The following is a 20,089-nucleotide window of genomic DNA, read 5'->3' on the forward strand; positions in this document are numbered from 1 at the left end:
GCAATTTCATATTTTAGTCGGAGATCTTTGTCGAGCTTGAAATAAAGTCAATTACTAGAAAGATCCTCCGTTCCACAATGCAGCTGTCCAGTTAGTCAAACACCACCTGGGAAAGCAGCACAAACTCTCAGGTCACAATGACCATTAGGACCCAATACAGATTCTGTACAGGTCTAAATTCCTGAAGATACACATGATTAAAACAACCCACATGATGAAAGGACTGGCCACATTTTAATAAATAATAAATGTAGGATACACACAGCTGTTCTTTCACATCTGTACCTAAAATATGTCATCCACTCTGTCCTCCTTTCTCTCTCGACATCATTTCCACACCCCAAGAACAAATAATCAGACTGGTAAGGAGAGTGTTGAAGCTGTCCGGAGACAAGAGCGAGGATTTGGGTTTCCACAGCAGAGGAGAAAAGGCAAGAGCAGATGTGGACAATGTGTACGTGAAAAAAGTGTTCTTGGTGATGTGCTAGACGTGGACGTGCTCTGGAGATCGAAAGGGTTAAAAGATGGAAGATTGAAGTTTGGATTAAAAACAGGATGTTTGGATCGAAAGAGGCTGCTAGATGATCAGAGCCACTTAGCCATTCAAATGTGACATTCTGATCACCTGTGTGTCTACAGCACTCCATGGTGGGAATCGATTTATGGCAGTGGGACTTGACTTCAGGATAATAAGTGGCTGGTCATTTGTCTCTGTTGAGTAATTTGAGTGTTACTATGTGAATAATAGTAATTCATGACATTGTCTGTATTTGAGTGTACCTTGTTACTATGCGAATAATAATTTGATATCATCTGTATGTTAAACGATCTGGTTTGTGTATAGTAATTCAGAAAGCAATTAGCCGTGATTTCAGGACCAATTCTACATCGTCTGCATGTTAATTGTCTAAATGTACTATGCGAAGAAATAAGAGTTCAAAGGCTTTTTTGGTATAAAGATGAGAGTTTGACACTGGACTGTTCAGACACTGGAATCTTGGAAGGTGTATCACAAGCAGCCACGGAAATTGGAGCAAGCAGAGAGCTGCCTTTGTGATGTGTCTCAGTGGCTTTCATACTTGGTTTATTTAGTATGAATGTCTAAGAATAAAAGTGTTTATTAATGATTAAAATTGATTATGTATGTATAAATGTTAGAAGTGTAGATTAACGGAAAGGCCTGTTTGTGTTGAGATAAAATGGAAGCCCACAGATTGCCAGCATAGGCTAAGTTTTGTAAGAATGAGGCTTTCAGCAGCAGATGTTAAAGCTGGAAGTAGGCAGTCTTTGTGATGGAGAGGACATGAGGTCAGAAACTCCACTCGGGGTCAAGGTTGTAAGCAGTCTGGCTCATCCTGAGACAGTAGCTGGTGATGGGAATGGAATTGATAGCAAGGGTATGGACTTTGTGCCGGAGTAAAATATGATAGTTTTGGGTTTACCAAAGTTTAGGTAGGAGAAATTGTGCCTCATCTAAGATTGGATATCAGACAAGCACTCTGACAGCACAGAGGCAGTGAAGCGGTCGAGAGAAGTGGAGCGAGGTAGAGCTGGGTGTCGTCAGTGTACCTGTGGAACTTGACACCATGTTTCTGATGACGTCGGCAAGAGGAGCATGTAGATGAGGAGGAGGAGGAGGAGGCCAAGATCATTGGGGGACTCTAGAAGTCGTGGTGCAAGGGAGGGAAGAGAAGCCATTGCTGGAGATAATCTGGCCATGATCTGATACATAGCTAAATGAGGGTAGTCACTCTGACATGGACAACAGAGGCGAAGTGTTGGCGGAGGATGACGTGGTCAAACATATCAATGGCTGCAAAGTGATTGAGGAGATTAATTAACCCAATACTTAAATTAGCACTAAGGAATGAAGTTTAAACAGCAAAAATGAAGCAAATTAAATTCAATAAACTAAGTAAGTGAAAGTGTTGGTATTTTAAGTCCTACAGAGGCAAATCATCCAATCTTGGCCTTTTATACTTTACTCCTGCCTCGCAGCTCCCTAAATCTATGGCATTTGCTCAGTCTCTGGTGAGTGGCAGCCCATATTCTCACTCGGCCCCAGTGTAAGATCCTTGCTCGGATCGGAGACCAGCCTTCAGATTAATGGCCGACACATACCTCCCCTGATAGCTGGAGCTCACCAGGGCTTTGAGACAATTTCTAGGAGTTTGCTCTTTTTCATTTTCATTTATATTTAATCTTTAATGTAATAAACATCTCACAAAACAGATGCTGAGCAGTAATAGAAGAATTAAGAGCAAGGATTTGAGGAGGCTTTTAAAGACTGGAAACATTACCAAGGGGAAGGGATTTGGGAAAGAGTTTGAGAGTAGGGTTGAGGCAGTGGGAGGCCCTACAACTAGGAGGGGAGGGGAGGACATATTTTTACAAATTGTACAGGGCCTTGGTGAGACCACACCTTGTGCACAGTTTTGGTCTCCTTGGAGGTGGTGCAGTGAAGGTTCACTAGATTGATTCCTGGGATGAGAGGGGCTATCCTATGAGATTAGGCCTATAATCTCTGGAGTTTAGAAGAATGAGAGGTGATCTCATTGAAACATAAGATGCTGAGGGGGACTGACAGGGTTAATGCTGAGAGGTTGTTTCCCCCTGGCTGGAGTGTCCACTGGGGTAGAGAATTCCAAAGATTCACCACTCTCTGAGTGAAGAAGTTTCTCATCTCAGTCTTAAATGGCTGATCCCTTATTCTGAGACTGACCCCTGGTTCTAGACTCCTCAGCCAGAGGAAACATCCTCCCTGCATCTACCCTATCAAGCTCTGTAAGAATGTTTCAATGAGATCACCTCTCATTCTTCTAAACTCTAGAGAATATAGGCCTACTCTACTCAATCTCTCCTCATAGGACAATCCCCCCACCACTCCCCATCCCAGGAATCAGTCTGCTGAACCTTCATTGATGACAACTATATCCTTCCTTAGGTAAGGAGACCAAAACTGTACACAATACTCCAGGCGGGGTCTCACCAGGGCTCTATATAATTGCAGAGATGTCTTTACTCTATACTCAAATCCTCTTGAAATAAAGGCCAACAAATATTGCTTTCTTAATTGTGTTCTGTATCTGCATGTTAAGGGGGAACCAGTGGATGTAGTGTATTTGGATTTTCTGAATGCATTCAATAAGGTGGCACATAAGAATTTATTGAACAAAATTCATCATCATCATCATCAGCAGCAGTTCCTTGGAATTGAGGAAGACTTGCTTCCACTCCTGAAGTGAGTTCTTTGGTGGCTGAACAGTCCAATACGAGAACCACAGACTGTCACAGGTGGGACAGACATTTGTCGAGAGAAGAGGTGGGTGGGACCTGTTTGCCTCATGCTCCTTCCGCTGCCTGCGTTTGACCTCTTCACGCTTTCGGTGTTGAGATTCGAAGAGCTCAATGCCCTCCTGGATGCACTTTCTCCACCTAGGGCGGTCTTCGGCCAGGGTCTCCCAAGTGTCAGTGGTGAAGTCGCTCTTTATCAGGGAGGCTTTGAGGGTGTCCTTGTAACGTTTCCGCTACCCACCTTTGGCTCGTTTGCCGTGAAGGAGCTTTGCCTAGAGCATTTGCTTAGGGAGTCTCGTGTCTGGCATGCGAACTATGTGGCCTGCCCAGCGAAGCTGATCGAGTGTGGTCAGTGCTTCAATGCTGGAGATGTTAGCCTGGGTGAGGACACTGATGTTGGTGTGCCTGTCCTCCCAGAGGATTTGCAGGATCTTCTCCAGCGACTTGATATATCTCCAGCGAATTGAGGCTGATCATGGGATTTGGGGTAATATACTAGCATGGATTGAGGAATGGTTAACGGACAGAAAACAGAGAGTAGGAATAAATGGGTCATTTTCAGGTTGGCAGGCTGTAACTAGTGGGGTGCCGCAAGGATCAGTGCTTGGCCCTCAGCTATTCACAATCTATATCAATAATTTGGATGAGGGGACCAAATATATTATATCCAAGTTTGCTGATAATACAAAGCTAGGTGAGAATGTAAGTTGTGAGGAGGCTGCGAAGAGACTTCAAGGACATATAGACAGGCTAAGTGAGTGGGCAGGAACATGGCAAATAGAATATAATGTGGAGAAATGTGAAGTTATCCACTTTGGTAGGAAAAATAGAAAAGCAGAGTATTTTTTAAATGGTGAGAGATTGGAATTTGTTGGTTTTTAGAGGGGCCTGGGTGTCCTTTGCTCTTTTTGGCAACATTATAAGTCTCTTCCTTTGATCTAATAATATCTTTAACTTCTCTTGTTAGCCACAGTAGGGCCACTTTTCCTAATTATTGTGCCTTAAAGGTGTTATGTCCAGAATAAAGTAATGTGATTGAATACTGTAGACGTGCGTAAGTGTGACCTTAGTCTCTTTATTCTAACTCCAGAGTCTTGGTACAGCATGGGAGGCCTGCTTATATACAGTGCTCCCAAGGGATGCTGGGTTCCCTTGGGACTCCAACAGATACACCCTCTGGTGCCGGTAGAATGCTAGTTATATAGGGTTGCATACACATCACTCCCTCTCGAAGTCAATAGTGCACTTATTTACAGGGTGAGATGATCTGGGGCTTTTCGCTCCCTAGTCGGTCGTCTCGGTTTAAATGCAGGTGCAGGTGAGTTGGTTGGGCCTTCGCTGGGCTGCTGCGCAGCTGGTCTTGCTGGGGATGATGAGTTCAGCTTCGTGGTCAACCATGTCGGTTGCCACGTGTGTGTGTGTGTGTGTGTGTCGGAGGGTCGAAGTTGGTGGTGTCCTCTTTAGGTTGCTCGTGGCTGTCCGTGAATCGCAGTTTGGTTTGGTCCAATTACTTTCTGCAAGTTAGGCCATTTGTGCGTTTGACCTGAAACACCCTACTCCCTTCTTTGGCTATGATAGTACCAGCAAACCATTTGGAACCATGTCCATAGTTGAGTACAAATAGAGGGTCATTGACTTCATAGAAACATAGAAAATAGGTGCAGGAATAGGCCATCCGCCCCTTCGAGCCTGCACCACCATTCAATAAGATCATGGCTGATCATTCCTTCAGTACCCCGTTCCTGCTTTCTCTCCACACCCCTTGATCCCTTTAGCCGCAAGGGCCATATCTAACTCCATCTTGAATATATCCAATGAACTGGCATCAACAACTCTCTGCGGTAGGGAATTCCACAGGTTAACAACTCTGAGTGAAGAAGTTCCTCCTCATCTCAGTCCTAAATGGCTTACCCCTTATCCTTAGACTGTGTCCCCTGGTTCTGGACTTCTCTAACATCGGGAACATTCTTCCTGCATCTAACCTGTCCAGTCCCGTCAGAATTTTATATGTTTCTATGAGATCCCCTGTCATCCTTCTAAACTCCAGTGAATACAGGCCCAGTCGATCCAGTCTCTTCTCATATGTCAGTCCTGCCATCCCGGGAATCAGTCTGATGAACCTTTGCTGCACTCCCTCAATAGCAAGAATGTCCTTCCTCAGATTAGGAGACCAAAACTGAACACAATATTCCAGGTGGGGCCTCACCAAGGCCCTGTACAACTGCAGTAAGACTTCCCTGCTCCTATACTCAAATCCCCTTGCTATGAAGGCCAACATACCATTTGCCTTCTTCACCGCCTGCTGTACCTGCATGCCAACCTTCAATGACTGATGAACCATGACACCCAGGTCTCGCTGCACCTCCCCTTTTCCTAATCTGCCGCCATTCAGTAATATTCTGCCTTTGTGTTTTTGCCCCCAAAGTGGATAACCTCACATTTATCCACATTATACTGCATCTGCCATGTATTTGCCCACTCGCCGAACCTGTCCAAATCACCCTGCAGCCTCTTAGCGTTCTCCTCATAGCTCACACCGCCACCCAGTTTAGTGTCATCTGCAAACTTGGAGATATTACACTCAATTCCATCATCTAAATCATTAATATATATTGTAAAGAGCTGGGGTCCCAGCACTGAGCCTTGCCGTATTCCACTAGTCACTGCCTGCCATTCTGGAAAGGACCTGTTAATCCCGACTCTCTGCTTCCTGTCTGCCAACCAGTTCGCTATCCACGTCAGTACATTACCCCCAATACTATGTGCTTTGATTTTGCACACCAATCTCTTGTGTGGGACCTTGTCAAAAGCCTTTTGAAAGTCCAAATACACCACATCCACTGGTTCTACCCTGTCCACTCTACTAGTTACATCCTCAAAAATTTCCAGAAGATTTGTCAAGCATGATTTCCCCTTCATAAATCCATGCTGACTTGGACCAATCCTATCACTGCTTTCCAAATGCGCTGCTATTTTATCCTTAATGATTGATTCCAACATTTTCCCCACTACTGATGTCAGGCTAACCGGTCTATAATTCCCCGTTTTCTCTCTCCCTCCTTTTTTAAAAAGTGGTGTTACATTAGCAACCTTCCAGTCCATAGGAACTGATCCAGAGTCGATAGACTGTTGGAAAATGATCACCAATGCATCCACTATTTATAGGGCCACTTCCTTAAGTACTCTGGGATGTAGACTATCAGGCCCTGGGGATTTATCGACCTTCAATCCTGTCAATTTTCCTAACACAATTTCCCGCCTAATAAGTATATCCTTCAGTTCCTCCTTCTCACTAGACCTTCGGTTCCCTAGTACATCTGGAAGGTTATTTGTGTCTTCCTTTGTGAAGACAGAACCAAAGTATTTGTTCAATTTGTCTGCCATTTCTTTGTTCCCCATTATAAATTCACCCGAATTTGACTGCAAGGGACCTACGTTTGTCTTCACTAATCTTTTTCTCTTCACATATCTATAGAAGCTTTTGCAGTCATTTTTTATGTTTCCAGCAAGCTTCCTCTCGTACTCTATTTTCCCCTCTTAATTAAACCCCTTGTCCTCCTCTGCTGTATTCAAAATTTCTTCCAGTCCTCCGGCTTGCTACTTTTTCTGGCTAATTTGTATGCCTCTTCCTTGGATTTAACACTATCCTTAATTTTCCTTGTTAGCCACGGTTGAGCCACCTCCCCGCTTTATTTTTACTCCAGACAGGTATGTACAATTGTTGAAGTTCATCCATGTGACCTTTAAAGGTTTGCCATTGCCTATCCACCGTCAACCCTTTACGTATCATTTGCCAGTCTAATCTAGCTAATTCGCGCCTCATACCATCAAAGTTACCTTTCCTTAAGTTCAGGACCCTAACTTCTGAATTAACTTTGTCACTCTCCATCTTAATAAAGAATTCTACCATATTGTGGTCACTCTTCCCCAAGGAGCCTCGCACAACAAGATTGCTAATTAGTCTCTTCTTATTACATATCACCCAGTCTAGGATGGCTAGCTCTCTGGTTGGTTCCTCGACATATTGGTCTAGAAAACCATCCCTAATACACTCCAGGAAATCCTCCTCCACTGTATTGCTACCAGTTTGGTTAGCCCAATCAATATGTAGATTAAAGTCGCCCATGATTACTGCTGTACCTTTATTGCACACTTCCGTTATTTCTTGTTTGATGCTGTCCCCATCAATATCGTGTGACAAATTTAAGCAATCATGGTACATGCTTTGTTGATGCCACCTGCCCTCGACATGATCATGGAGATCAGGGTGGACGAGAGAGAGCCTTGTTTTGAGCCCCCTTTTCATGAGCAGCTCGGTTGGGTGAACCCCTGTGAGCAAGTGGGGTCTGGTGCGGTAGCGGAGCAGGACTCGGGACAGGCAGGTCTGCTGGGAGGCTTCCGACACGCGTTTCAAGCTTGGCTTGATGGTTTGGACTGCCCGTTCTGCCTGGCCGTTAGATGCGGGCAGATGTGATATGCTTGATCCCATTGCAGGTCATGAATTCCTTGAATTCAGCACTGATGAATACGGCTCGTTGTCGCTGACAAGGACATCAGCAGGCCGTGCATGGCAAACATGGCTCGTAGGTTTTCGATGCTGGCAGTGGACGTGCTTACAGACATTATTACACACTCAATCCACTTTGAATACGCATCCACAACAGCCAAGAACATTTTGCCTAGAAATGGGCCAGTGAAGTCAATGTGGATCCTAGACCACGGTTTGGAGGGCCATGACCACAAACTTAGCGGTGCTTCCCTGGGTGCATTGCTCAGTTGAGAGCAAGTGTTGCATTGGCGCACTGCTAGACTCCAAATCTGAGTCGATGCCGGGCCACCACACATGGGATCTGGCTATAGCTTTCATCATTACTATGCCTGGGTGGGTGCTGTGTAGGTCGCGTATGAACATTTCCCTGCCTTTCTTGGGCAAAACCTCACGATTACTCCACAAAATCACTCCACCTGTATGGACATTTCGTCTTTACGCCGCTGGAACGGCTTGATCTCTTCATGCATCTCCGCTAGGATGCTGGACCAGCTCCCATGGAGGACACAGTTTTTTACAAGGGACAATAAAGGATCCTGGCTGGTCCAGGTCCTGATCTGGCGGGCCGTAACAGGTGACTTTTAGTTTTCAAATGCATCCATCACCAAGAGCAAGTCTGCAGGCTGTGCCATTTCCACCCCGGTGGTGGGTAATGGTAGCCGACTGAGGGAATCAGCGCAGTTCTCTGTGCCTGGCCTGTGGCGAATTACATAGTTATATGCACACAGCGTGAGCGCCTATCTTTGGATGCGAGCAGAGGCATTGGTATTGAAACCTTTGCTCTCTGAGAATAACGATATGAGCGGCTTATGGTCAGTTTCTAACTCGAACTTAAGCCCAAACAGATACTGATGCATTTTTTTTTACCCCGTAAACGCATGCCAGAGCTTCTTTTTCAATCATGCTGTAGGCCCTTTTGGCATTGGACAAGCTCCTGGACACATAAAGGACCGGCTGCAATGTCCCCGATTTGTTTGCTTGTTGTAACACACACCCGACCCCATACCAAGATGCATTGCAAGCTAGCACTAAATGTTTACAAGGATCATTACAGGACAAGCAGTTTGTTGGAACATAACAGATTTCGGGCTTCCTCAAAAGCTGTCTCTTGTGATTTCTCCCATACCCAGTCAACTCCCTTGCGTAGCAACATGTGTAGAGATTCTAGCAAGGTGCTTAACCGGGTAGGAAATTACCAAAATAGTTGAGGAGTCCCAGGAACGACCGCAGGTCCATCACGTTCTGTGGTCTCGGCGCGTTCTTGATGGCCTCCGTCTTGGCGTCGGTGGGTCTGATGTCGTCTGACGCGATTTTTCTCCCTAAGAACTCGACCTCTGGAGCCAGGAAAACACACTTTGAGCGTTTCAATCTGAGTCGCACACGATCTTGCCGACTTAGAACCTCTTCCAGGTTCTACAAGTGTTCGATGGCATCCCGACCTGTGACCAGTATGTCGTCCTGGAAAACCACAATGCGTGGAACCGACTTTAGCAGACTCCATGTTCCTTTGAAAAATAGCCGTGGCCGATCGAATCCCAAACGGGCATCTATTGTAGATGAACAGACTTTTGTGCGTGTTGATGCAGGTGAGGCCTTTCGAAGATTCCACCAGCTCCTGCGTCTTGTAGGCCGAGGTCAGGTCCAACTTGGTGGACGTCTTTCCTCCTGCCAACGTCGCAAATAGGTCGTCTGCCTTGGGTAGCGGGTACTGATCCTGCAGCGAAATACAGCTAATCGTTACTTTATACTCCCTGCAAATTCTGACCGTGCCATCGCCCTTGAGAACAAGAACAATCGGACTGGCCCACTCGTTGAACTCCACCAGTGCGATGATGCCCTCTCGTTGCAACCTGTCTAGCTCGATCTCCACTTTCTCTCGCATCATATATGGCACCGCCCGTGCCTTGTGGTGGATGGGTCGTATACTGGGAATCAAGTGGATCTGCACCTTCACCCCCAAGAAACTTCCGATGCCTGGCTCAAACAACGACAGAAATTTGCTCAGAACCTGGACACATGAGGCGTCATTGACGGACGAAAGCGCTTGGATGTCATCCCAGTTCCATTGGATTTTTCCCAGCCAGCTTCTGCCGAACAGTGTGGGACCATCTCCTGGTACTATCCATAGTGGTAGTTCATGCACTGCTTCATCATAGGAGACTTTTTAGGCATTCCATCCTCATCTCTAGTTGTTATGTCCAGAATAAAGTAATGTGATTGAGTACTGTAGACGTAAGTGTGACCTTAGTTTCTTTATTCTAACTCCAGTGTCTTGGTACAGCATGGGAGGCCTGCTTATATACAGTGCTCCCAAGGGATGCTGGGATCCCTTGGGACTCCAACAGAAACACCCTCTGGTGCCGGTAGAATGCTGGTTACATAGGGTTGCATACATAAGATAAGGAATGTATGTTTATTGTAAATTATGTATTCATTCTTTAAATGCTGGCTATTGCTTGCCTACCGTCATACCTTTTATTGTAGTTTCCCAATCTACTTTAGCCAACTCGTCCCTCATACCTACGTAGTTTGCTTTGTTTAGATTCAAGACCCTAGTTTCGGATTTAATTCAATCACTTTCAAACTCAATATAAAATTCTGTCATATAATGGTCACTCTTCCCTAAAGACCCCTTTACTACAAGCTTATTAATTAACCCTTTTCCATTGCACAATACTAGATCTAAATTAGCCTGTTCCCAAGTTAGTTCCTCAATGTCCTGATCTAGAAAACTATCTTGTATACAGTCCATGAATTCGTCCTCCACACTAGTACTGCATATTTGGTTTGCCCAGTCTATATGTAGATTAAAGTCCCCCATGATTACTGTATTGCCCTTGTTACATGTGCCTCTAATTTCCTGATTTATACTGTGCGCTACATTACAACTACTGTTTGGAGGACTATAAACAACTCCCCCAATATTGGGAGTTCCTTGCTATTTCTTAGCTCTGATTCCACTTAATTTTCTGAGCTAAGATCCTTTCTCTCTACTGTCTTTATCCCAACCTTTATTATCAGGGTTACCCCTCCTCCTTTTCCATTTTGCCCATCTCTTCTAAAAGTTAAGTATCCTGGAATATTTAGTTCTCAACCATGTCTCCGTAATGGCTATTAGATCAAACCTATTCATTTCTATCTGCGCTATTAAATCATCTATTTTGTTGCGAATACTTCACTCATTCAGATATAGTGCCTTTGGCTTTGACTTTTTTCTACTTTTCCCTGATGTCACCTTAGTCACTGATGCCCTGTGACCTTTGTTACTCTCTCTGTCTCTTCCTGACCCACTCTGCTTATTTTTACCCAAAACTCTGCTCTGCTCTAGAGTGTTGACATTTCTCTTGCAGCTTTTAAATTCACTCTTTGCTGAATCCTCCCCCCCCCCCCCCACCTGCTTCATTAGTTTAAACCCTGTCTACTGCCCGAGTTATTCAATTCGCCAGGACACTGGCTCCAGCCCAGTTTAAGTGGAGCCCGTCCCAATGGAACAGCTCCCTCTTTCCCCAGTACTGGTGCCAGTTCCCCAGGAAGCAAAACCCCTGCCTCCCACACAACTCTTTGAGCCACGCATTTAACATTCTAATTTGCTTATCCCTATATCAATTGGCGTGTGGCTCAGGTAACAATCCAGAGATTATTACCTTTGAGGTTCTGCCTTTTAATTTGGACTTCAACTCCTCAAGCTCTTTCAGCAGAACCTCATTCCTAGTTGTACCTGTGTCGTTGGTTCCTACATGGACCACGACAACTGGATTCTCCCCCTCCCACTTCTTCTCCAGCCATGAAGAGATATCTTTAACCCTGGCACCGGGCAGGCGACACAACCTTTGAAACTCCCGGTCACAGCTGCAGCGAACAGTATCTATCCCCCTAACTATACTGTCCCATCACTACATTCCCTTTCACTCCCCCACTTGATTAGTCTCCTGCACCGTGGTCAGTTTGCTCATCCATCCTGCAGACTTTTCCCTCATCCAGACCGGCAGCAAGAATCGTATATCTGTTGGACAAGGGGAAAGGCCAAGGCTCCTTCAGCACTGCACCTGGAGACCCCTTACCTGCCTGAGTTGCAGTCACACCCTCCTGTCCCTGACCACTAACCAGACCTGCACCACTACCTAACCTAAGGGGTGCGACTGCCTCCTGGATCAAAGTGTCCAGGTAACTCTCCCCCACCCTGATGCATGGCAATGTCTGCAGCTCTTACTCCAACTCAACAACTCTGCTCGAGTTGCAGGCACTTACTGCAGATTGCGATGCTCTCCACAAACTCCCACATGCTGCAGTTAACACACACCACCTGTCCTGCCATCTCTAACCTTGTTTTATTTATTAATTAAAACTTTAATTCAATCGATATTTTAATTTTATTGTTTAATTATTTTATCTGTTCTATGTTATTAATTTAATAAGTACTAGTAAGTTAAGTTACAATTTAAATCCCTTCCCTAACTTAGAAAGCAAAGAAAAGCTGTAATAGATCAGATCAGGTAGAACTCCTGTACACGAGGGGAGGACAGATCAGATGGTGAAATTACCCCATGGTGTTGGACCCACCATTGGTGAAACCCTCAATGGAGAGATATTGCAGTAATGTAATTTAAGAGAGGGAGACTGATGGGTGTCGCCAGTGAAGTGTTTCACCTCACGTCCTGGCCAGATGGCCTAAGATGGTTGTTTGCGGGGTTCTGCAATCCTGGATTGTGACTCTTGTCTCAGGGAATGTTCATCATCACCCACCCAAAGTGAAGAATATGACGAGATTCTGTCAATCAGAAACATGCGGAATATTTTAACCGTGAAATGAAATTAGGTTCAAAGATTGTGTGTAAATGTCAATGCCAGAGATAGGGGCTGAGTCAGGGACACGAGCAGCGGGTGGCCCTGGGACTGTGCACATCAGATTCTCAAATGAAGTTTAAGTGAAGTTTGAGAAGCGGCTGATTTTCTGTGTAGTTCTCCCAATAAACCCGGAGCTTAATCCTTCCCCGCCCCCCCACAAACACACACTTGGTCAGAGGTAGAACATGTAAGCCTCACTGCTGATGGGGTGAAATATCGGGTGGGAGGAAGCTGGTGTGGAGAATAACCACCTGTGGGACCGAACTATAAACTCAATGCGTGCAATAAAACTGCGGCTCCCTCTCAGTTTGAGTCTGTGCAGCTGCCTGTAAACATCAAACAGGTTCAGTAAATTCTACAAAGAAGAATCAATGCCTAATAATAACCCGCGGTGACGGACTCTGAGCTCATCCCTCGCTCCACAATTAGAAAATTCCCAGCATCAAAACTGGGAGCGAACTGAACTCCGCCTCGGGTCCCAGTGCGAGTCTCCGGGAGCGTATTCAGTCCGTGAGGCGCCTCTGAAACCATGTCGCAGGTAAGTCTCCCAAGTCCGGCTTCCCGCTGTCTCTTCATCTGATCTGTAAATATTCTTTTTAAAACTGTTTTCTTGCTAAATGTGCCGGCTAGAAAGCGCAGGTTGTGAAGAAGAAACGACCGCCGATGAAGGAGGAAGATATTAAAGGAGCTCGAAATAAACTGGGAACGAAACAGAAAATCCAGTCGAAAACTTACCAGGTTCTCCAGCAATGCGGTGAGTGCAGCGGCGTTTGGGACTTCCGTCCTGTGCCAGCATTGTGCGCGCCGATTTATTGTTATCGTAAAGTCAGCTGTCAATTTATGTCAGCAGTTTTTGTAATTTCGTTTTTATTCCTGAATCTCTCCTGCTCTGGGCTCTCGGTGTGGATAATATACTGAAAAACTGTCCCATCTAATCATTTTCTCCCCTCGCTCTAGTCCCCAAACCCAGGAGTTAACTCGGGTCAGATAAACACACCCTTTAACAAATGTAACTATCTCCAGCCCCGGATCAAACTTCCTGCCCAGTTTTGGAGTTGTGCTTTGGGTTCAGTCCAATTGCAGTGCACCTTTCCTGCACTATTGCTGGGGAAAATAGTCAGCACCACGAATGGTGGCTGCTGGGATGTCTTGTGTGTTGTCTAAAAATTCTCTCTCCAGTGGACTGCATAAATACATTTATCACCCACGCGGTACTGTATATTCCTCCACATTAGGCCAGGCAACCCACCCTATTCCAAGGAGGAGTGCAGAAAAACAAGCTGGGAGCTGCACGCAAGTCTGGAAATGAGCTGCCAAGGAGCCCGAGAAATCCCAACACCATTGGAGCTCAACAGGAAAACCCTTGTGGCTGGAGTGGTACCCAAAATGAAGATAGTTATGATTATCAGAGGCCAATCATCACAGCCCCACCACATCACTATTACGCTAAACCTTTATAAATCCCGGGTTAGGCCCCAACTGGAATATTGTGTCCAGTTCTGGGCACCACACTTTAGGAAGGGTGTCAAGATCTTGGAGAGGGTGCGGAGGAGATTTACCAGAATGGTTCCAGGGATGAGAGACTTAAGTCATGTGGAGAAACTGGAAAAGCTGGGGTTGTTCTCCTTAAATCAGGGGATTATTCTGGTGGTGCGATGGGGTTATCCTGGGGTTACACAGGAGTGTGATGGGATTATTCTGGGGGTGTGATGGTGTTAGAACATAAGAAATAGGAGCAGGAGTAGTCCATTCGGCCCCTCATGCCTGTTCCGCCATTCAATAAGATCTCACCAACACCCTGATCTGATCATGGATTCAGTGCCACTTCCTGGCCTGCTCCCCATAACCCTTTATTCCCTTATCACTCAAAAATCTGTCAAGCTCCACCTTAAAAATGTTTAATAACCCAGCCTCCACAGCTCTCTGGGGATAGAGAATGCCAAAGATTCACGACCCTCAGAGAAGAAATTCTTCCCCATTTCCATTTTAAATGGGGGACCCCTTATTCTGAAACTATGCCCCCTATAGTTCTAGATTTCCCCACGAGGGGAAACATCCTCTCAGCATCTACCCTATCAAGCCCCCTCAGAATCTTATACGTTTCAATAAGATCGCCTCTCAGTCTTCTAAACTCCAATGAATATAAACCCAACCTACTCAACCTTTCTTCATAAGACAACCTCTTCATCTCAGGAATCAACCTAGTGAACCTTCTCTGAACTGCCTCCAATGCAAGTATATCCTTCCTTTAATATGGAGACCAAAACTGTACGCAGTACTCCAGGTGTAGTCTCACCAAAGCCCTGCATCAGGACTTCTCTACTTTTATATCCATTCCACCTTGCAATAAAGGCCATTTGCCTTCCTAATTATTTGCTGTACCTGGATGCGAGCTAACTTTGTATTTCATGTACAAGGAAAACCCAGATCCTTCTGTACCACAGCATTTTGTAATCTATTTCCATTTAAATAATAATTTGTTTTTTTATTTTTCCTACAAAAGTGGATAACCTCACATTTTCCCACATTATACTCCATCTGCCAAATTTTTGCCCACTCATTAGCCTGTCTATATCCCTTTGCAAATTCTTTGCGTCTGCCTCACAATTTGCTTTCCCACCCATCTTTGTTTCATCAGCAAATTTAGCTACATGACACTCAGTCCCTTCATCCAAGTCATTAATATAGATTGTAAATAGTTGAGGCCCCAGCACCGATCCTGTTGCACCCCACTAGTTACAGTTTGCCAACCTGAATATGACCCATTTATCCCGACTCTCTGTTTTCTGTTAGTTAGCCAATCCATGCTAATATATTACCCCCAATCCTGTGAACTTTTATCTTGTGCAGTAACCTTTTATTTGGCACCTTATCGAATGCCTTCTGGAAATCCAAATACACCACATCCACTGGTTCCCCCTTATCCACCCTGCTCATTGCATCCTCAAAGAACTCCAGCAAATTTCTCAACCATGATTTCCCTTTCATAAAACCATGCTGACTCTGCTTGACTGTATTATGATTTTCTAAATGTCCTGCTACTAGTTCCTTAATAATGGACTCCACCATTTTCCTAGCAACAGATGCTAGGCTAACTGATCTATAGTTTCCTGCTTTCTGTCTCCCTCCTTTCTTAAATAGAGGTGTTACATATACGGTTTTCCAATCCGCTGGGACCTCTCCAGAGTCTATGGAATTTTGGTTATTTACAACCAATGCATTCACTACCTCTGCAGCCATTTCTTTAAGACCCTAGCATGCAGGCCATCAGGTCAAGGGAGCTTGTCTACCTTTAGTCCCATTGGTTTGCTTAGTACTTTTTCTCTAGTGATAGTTTTAAGTTCCCTCCCTCCCAAAAGCCCCTTGTTTATCAATTATTGGGATGCTTTTAGTGTCTTAAACATAGAAATTTGCAGTGCAGAAGGAGGCCATTTTGGCCCATCGTGTCCGTGCCGGCCGACAAAGAGCCGCATGGCCCTCGGTCAGCAGCCCTAAAGCTTACATATAAACCTATGAACAATGACGGAAAGGCAAAGAGCACCCAGCCCAACCAGTCCGCCTCACACAACTGCGACACCCCTTATACTGAAACATTCTACACTCCACCTCACTCGGAGCCATGTGATCTCCTGGGAGAGACAAAATCCAGATTAAAAACCAGGCCAATTTAGGGAGAAAAAAATCTGGGAAAATTCCTCTCCGACCCATCCAGGCGATCGACACTAGTCCAGATCACCCTGGCCATATTCTATTCCCTGCAGTACTTATCATTATATCTGCGCCATCCAACAAAAGGTCATCCAGTCTAATCCAAATTACCAGCTCTAGGTCCTGCAGGTTACTGCACTTTAAGTGCCCATCCAACCATCTCTTAAAAGTGGTGAGGGTTTCTGCATCCACCACTTTTCCAAGCAGCGAGTTCCAGATCCCCACAACCCTCTGCGTAAAAAAGCCCCCCCCCTCAAAACTTTCCACCAATCGCCTTAAAACTATGCCCCCTCGTAATAGACCCCTCTACCAATGGAAATAGATCCTTACTAAACACTATGTCCAGGCCCCTCAATATTTAGTACACCTCAATGAGGTCTCCTCTCCTCTGTTCCAATGAGAACAAACCCAGACTATCCAATGTGTCCTCATAACTAAGATTTTCCATTCCAGGCAGCATCCTAGTAAATCTCCTCTGCACCCTCTCTAGTGCAATCACGTCCTTCCAATAATACATCGACCAGAACTGCACGCAATACTCCAGCTGTGGCCTAACCAAAGTATTATACAATTTAAGCATAACCTCCTTGCGCTTGCTTGTATTCTATGCCTCAGCCAATAAAAGCAAGCATTCCGTATGCCTTCTTAACCATCTTATCCACCTGGCCTGCTACTTTCAGGGATCTGTGGACAAGCACTCCAAGATCCCTTTGTTCATCTACACTATTAAGTGGTCTACCATGAAGACCTTAACAAAACTTTTGTTCAAAGTTTTCTCTGCCATTTCCCAATTTCCCATTATTAATTCCCCAGTCTCATCCTCTAAGGGACCAACATTTACTTTAGCTACTCTCTTACTTTTAAGATACCTATAGAAGCTCGTACTGTCTGTTTTTAAAATATTTTTTGCTAATTTACTCTCAAACTATCTTTTTTTTAGTCGTACTTTGTTGGTTTCTAAAAATTTCCCTATCTTCTGGCCTTCCACTATTCTTCACCTTTGTATTCAGTTTGATATCATCCTAACTTCCTTAGTTAGCCACGGATGGTTAGTCTTTCTCACTGGAATATATCTTTGCTGAGAGTTATCAAATATCTCCTTAAATGTTTGCCTCTACTCATCTACTGTCTTACGCTTTAATCTATTTTCCCAGTCCACTTTAGCCAACTCTGCCTTCATACCTTTGTAATTTCCTTTAAGTTCAGGGCACTAGTTTGAGACCTAGCTTTCTCACTCTCAAACTGAATTTGAAATTTTACCATGCTATGATCACTCTACCCAAGAGGATCCTTTACCATGAGATCATTAATTAATCCTGTCTCATTACACATTACCAGATCGAGAATAGTTTGCTCCCTAGTTGTTCCAGAACATATTGTTTTAAGAAACCATCCTGAATACACTCTTTGAATTCTTCTTCAAGGCTACCTTTGCCAATTTGCTATGTCCAATCAATATGAAGATTAAAATCACCCATGATTATTGCTGTTCTTTTATTACAAGCCTCCATTATTTCTTGATTTGTACTCTGTCCTACAGTGTAGCTACTGTTAAGGGGCCTATCGACTACTCGCACCAGTAACTTCCCACCCTTAATATTTCTTATCACCCAAACTGATTCTACATCTTGATCTTCTGAGCCAATATCATTTCTCTGTACTGCACTGATCTCATCCTTTATTTACAGAGCTACCCCACCTTCTTTTCCTTTCTGTCTATCCATCCGAAATTGCAAATATTCAGTTCCCAGCCTTGGTCACCTTGCATCCACGTCTCTGTAATGGCTGAGTATACCCATTTATTTCTATCTGTGCCGTCAACTTTTCTATCTTGTTACGAATGCCATGTGCATTCAGATTAAGAGCTTTTAATTTTGTCTTTTTAACCATTTTTTCCTACTCTGAGACACTCTTACATTTATACGCTCTGCCCCTTCCTGTCACACTGTGGTTGTCATTATCCCTATCGCTACCCTGCACTATTGCATTCTCCTTTCTCTTTGACATTTTAAATTTCCGCTCACCTGATCCCTCCCCGCACTATTTAGTTTAAAGCCCTAATTATTTGATTCGCCAGGACACTGGTCCCAGCCTCGTTCAAGTGAAGCCCGCCCAGACGGAACAGCTCCCTCTTATCCCACTACTGGTGCAAGTGCCCCATGAATCGAAACCCATCTCTCCCACACCTATCTTTGAACCACGCATTATCTCTCGGATCTTAATGACCCTATGCAAATTTGCTCGTGGCTCAGGTAGTAATCCAGAGATTATTAGCTTTGTGGTTCTGCTTTTTAATTTGGCCCCTAGCTGCTCATACTCTCTCAGCAGAACCTCTTTCTTTGTTCTACCTATGTCGTTGATACACATGTGGACCACGACAACTGGATCTTTCCCCTCCTACTCCAAGTTCCTCTCCAGCCCAGAGATGTCCTTAACCCTGGCACCGGGCAGACAACGCAGCATTTAGGACTCACGCTCTCGGCTGCAGAGAACAGTATCTATCCTCCTAACTATACTGTCCCCTACCACATTTCTTTTTACCCCCCCAACTTGAATGGCTCCTTGTACCATAGTGCTGTGGTCAGTTTGCTCATCCTCCCTGCAGTCCCTACTCGCGTCCGCACAGGGAGCAAGGGCTGAGGCTCCTCCATCACTTCATCCTGGGTCCCCATATCTGCCTCACTTGTAGTCACACCCTCCTGCCCCTGTCCACGGACCAAATTTGAATTATTTAACCCAAGAGGTACGACTGCCTCCTCGAATGCAGCGTCTCGGGAGCTCTCCCCCTCCCTGATGGGGTCACTCCAGGGGGGGGGGGGGCGGGGGGGGCGTGATGGGGTCACTCTGGGCCCAATGATCCTATGTGCGGTACCCGATGGTGAGTGAGTTGCGTGACTGTTTGTTGTTTGTACCAACAGAGCAGGAAGGTGTTGTTGCTCCTTCGGTCTTCAGCGCCGTGAGAACGGGAGACGAGACGGTGTTCACCAAGAGCGCTGAAGAGCCACCAAAGAGCGTCTTCAGTAAATGAGCAAAGCTTTGCCTCCACTTGAAGGACAGAGGCCGGTTGGAGATGATTTGGAAATTCTAGTTTGAACCGAGGAGGCTTTGACCCTCAGTAACAACCAGAATCTAGCACTTAACGCAACTCACTCCAGCACTCCCAAAACTATACCGTCTACTTACATAGTTCCAGTTTATTACATGATTTACAGAAATTGCCAAATATTTGACCCTAAAGTGAGAACAACAGAACTGTGATTGTGAAGAAATCCCTACTATTTTTTATATAATAAAATCAAAAAATAAAATAAAAGTTACTTCCTGATTTCACATCCCGCAGAGCGAGTGGTTGTGATTTATTAATCTATAAAGTTTCTGGATCAGAAAGCATCTAATTAGAAAACAAGATTGTATTATCAAATCTCTTTAAATAAACCGACCATTTGAGATTTGAGACTTTTCATCAACTGCAAGCTCCGCTCATATATTAATAGTGGGTCCACAATTGGCTCATGTTGCCCCATGGTTTCGAAATCATACCAGTTTAGCGGTGGGAAAACGCAGACCCAATCTGTAAAATTCACAATGTCCCGGCCAACCTCTGAAAACAAATGTCAGGCCCCTTAAACATGTAAATAAAGTTGCTGCCTGTTCAAGGACCTCGGTTTACAACATGCCGGACTTGCTCTGAGG

The 20,089-nt window shown here is 44.9% G+C and overlaps 2 protein-coding genes across 2 annotated transcripts in view; both read left to right on the forward strand.

Moving 5' to 3' along the window:
• Positions 1 to 470, forward strand: part of stimate (STIM activating enhance) — a 63,109-nt gene extending 62,639 nt beyond the window's left edge. The window contains exon 10 of the transcript XR_011591968.1: positions 346 to 470. The gene's annotated coding sequence lies outside the window, so the exon portion shown is untranslated. The remainder of the gene's footprint in view (positions 1 to 345) is intronic.
• Positions 471 to 13,116: 12,646 nt separating this feature from the next.
• Positions 13,117 to 19,733, forward strand: mustn1b (musculoskeletal, embryonic nuclear protein 1b). Its single transcript, XM_070873504.1, has 3 exons — positions 13,117 to 13,226; positions 13,319 to 13,442; positions 19,315 to 19,733. Exons 1-3 carry the CDS (start codon positions 13,218 to 13,220, stop codon positions 19,422 to 19,424), a joined length of 243 nt encoding a protein of 80 aa, XP_070729605.1. The 5' UTR covers positions 13,117 to 13,217; the 3' UTR covers positions 19,425 to 19,733.
• Positions 19,734 to 20,089: the final 356 nt, after the last annotated feature.

This window comes from Pristiophorus japonicus, unplaced genomic scaffold (genome assembly GCF_044704955.1).
Source record: "Pristiophorus japonicus isolate sPriJap1 unplaced genomic scaffold, sPriJap1.hap1 HAP1_SCAFFOLD_496, whole genome shotgun sequence".
NCBI classification, from domain to species: Eukaryota; Metazoa; Chordata; class Chondrichthyes; family Pristiophoridae; genus Pristiophorus; species Pristiophorus japonicus.

What these genes read in the sequence shown, in the direction of transcription:
- mustn1b (XM_070873504.1), top strand. An exon ending in CCAGGTTCTCCAGCAATGCG is followed by an intron (nt 13,443 to 19,314) that starts GTGAGTGCAGCG and finishes TTGTACCAACAG; the next exon opens with AGCAGGAAGGTGTTGTTGCT.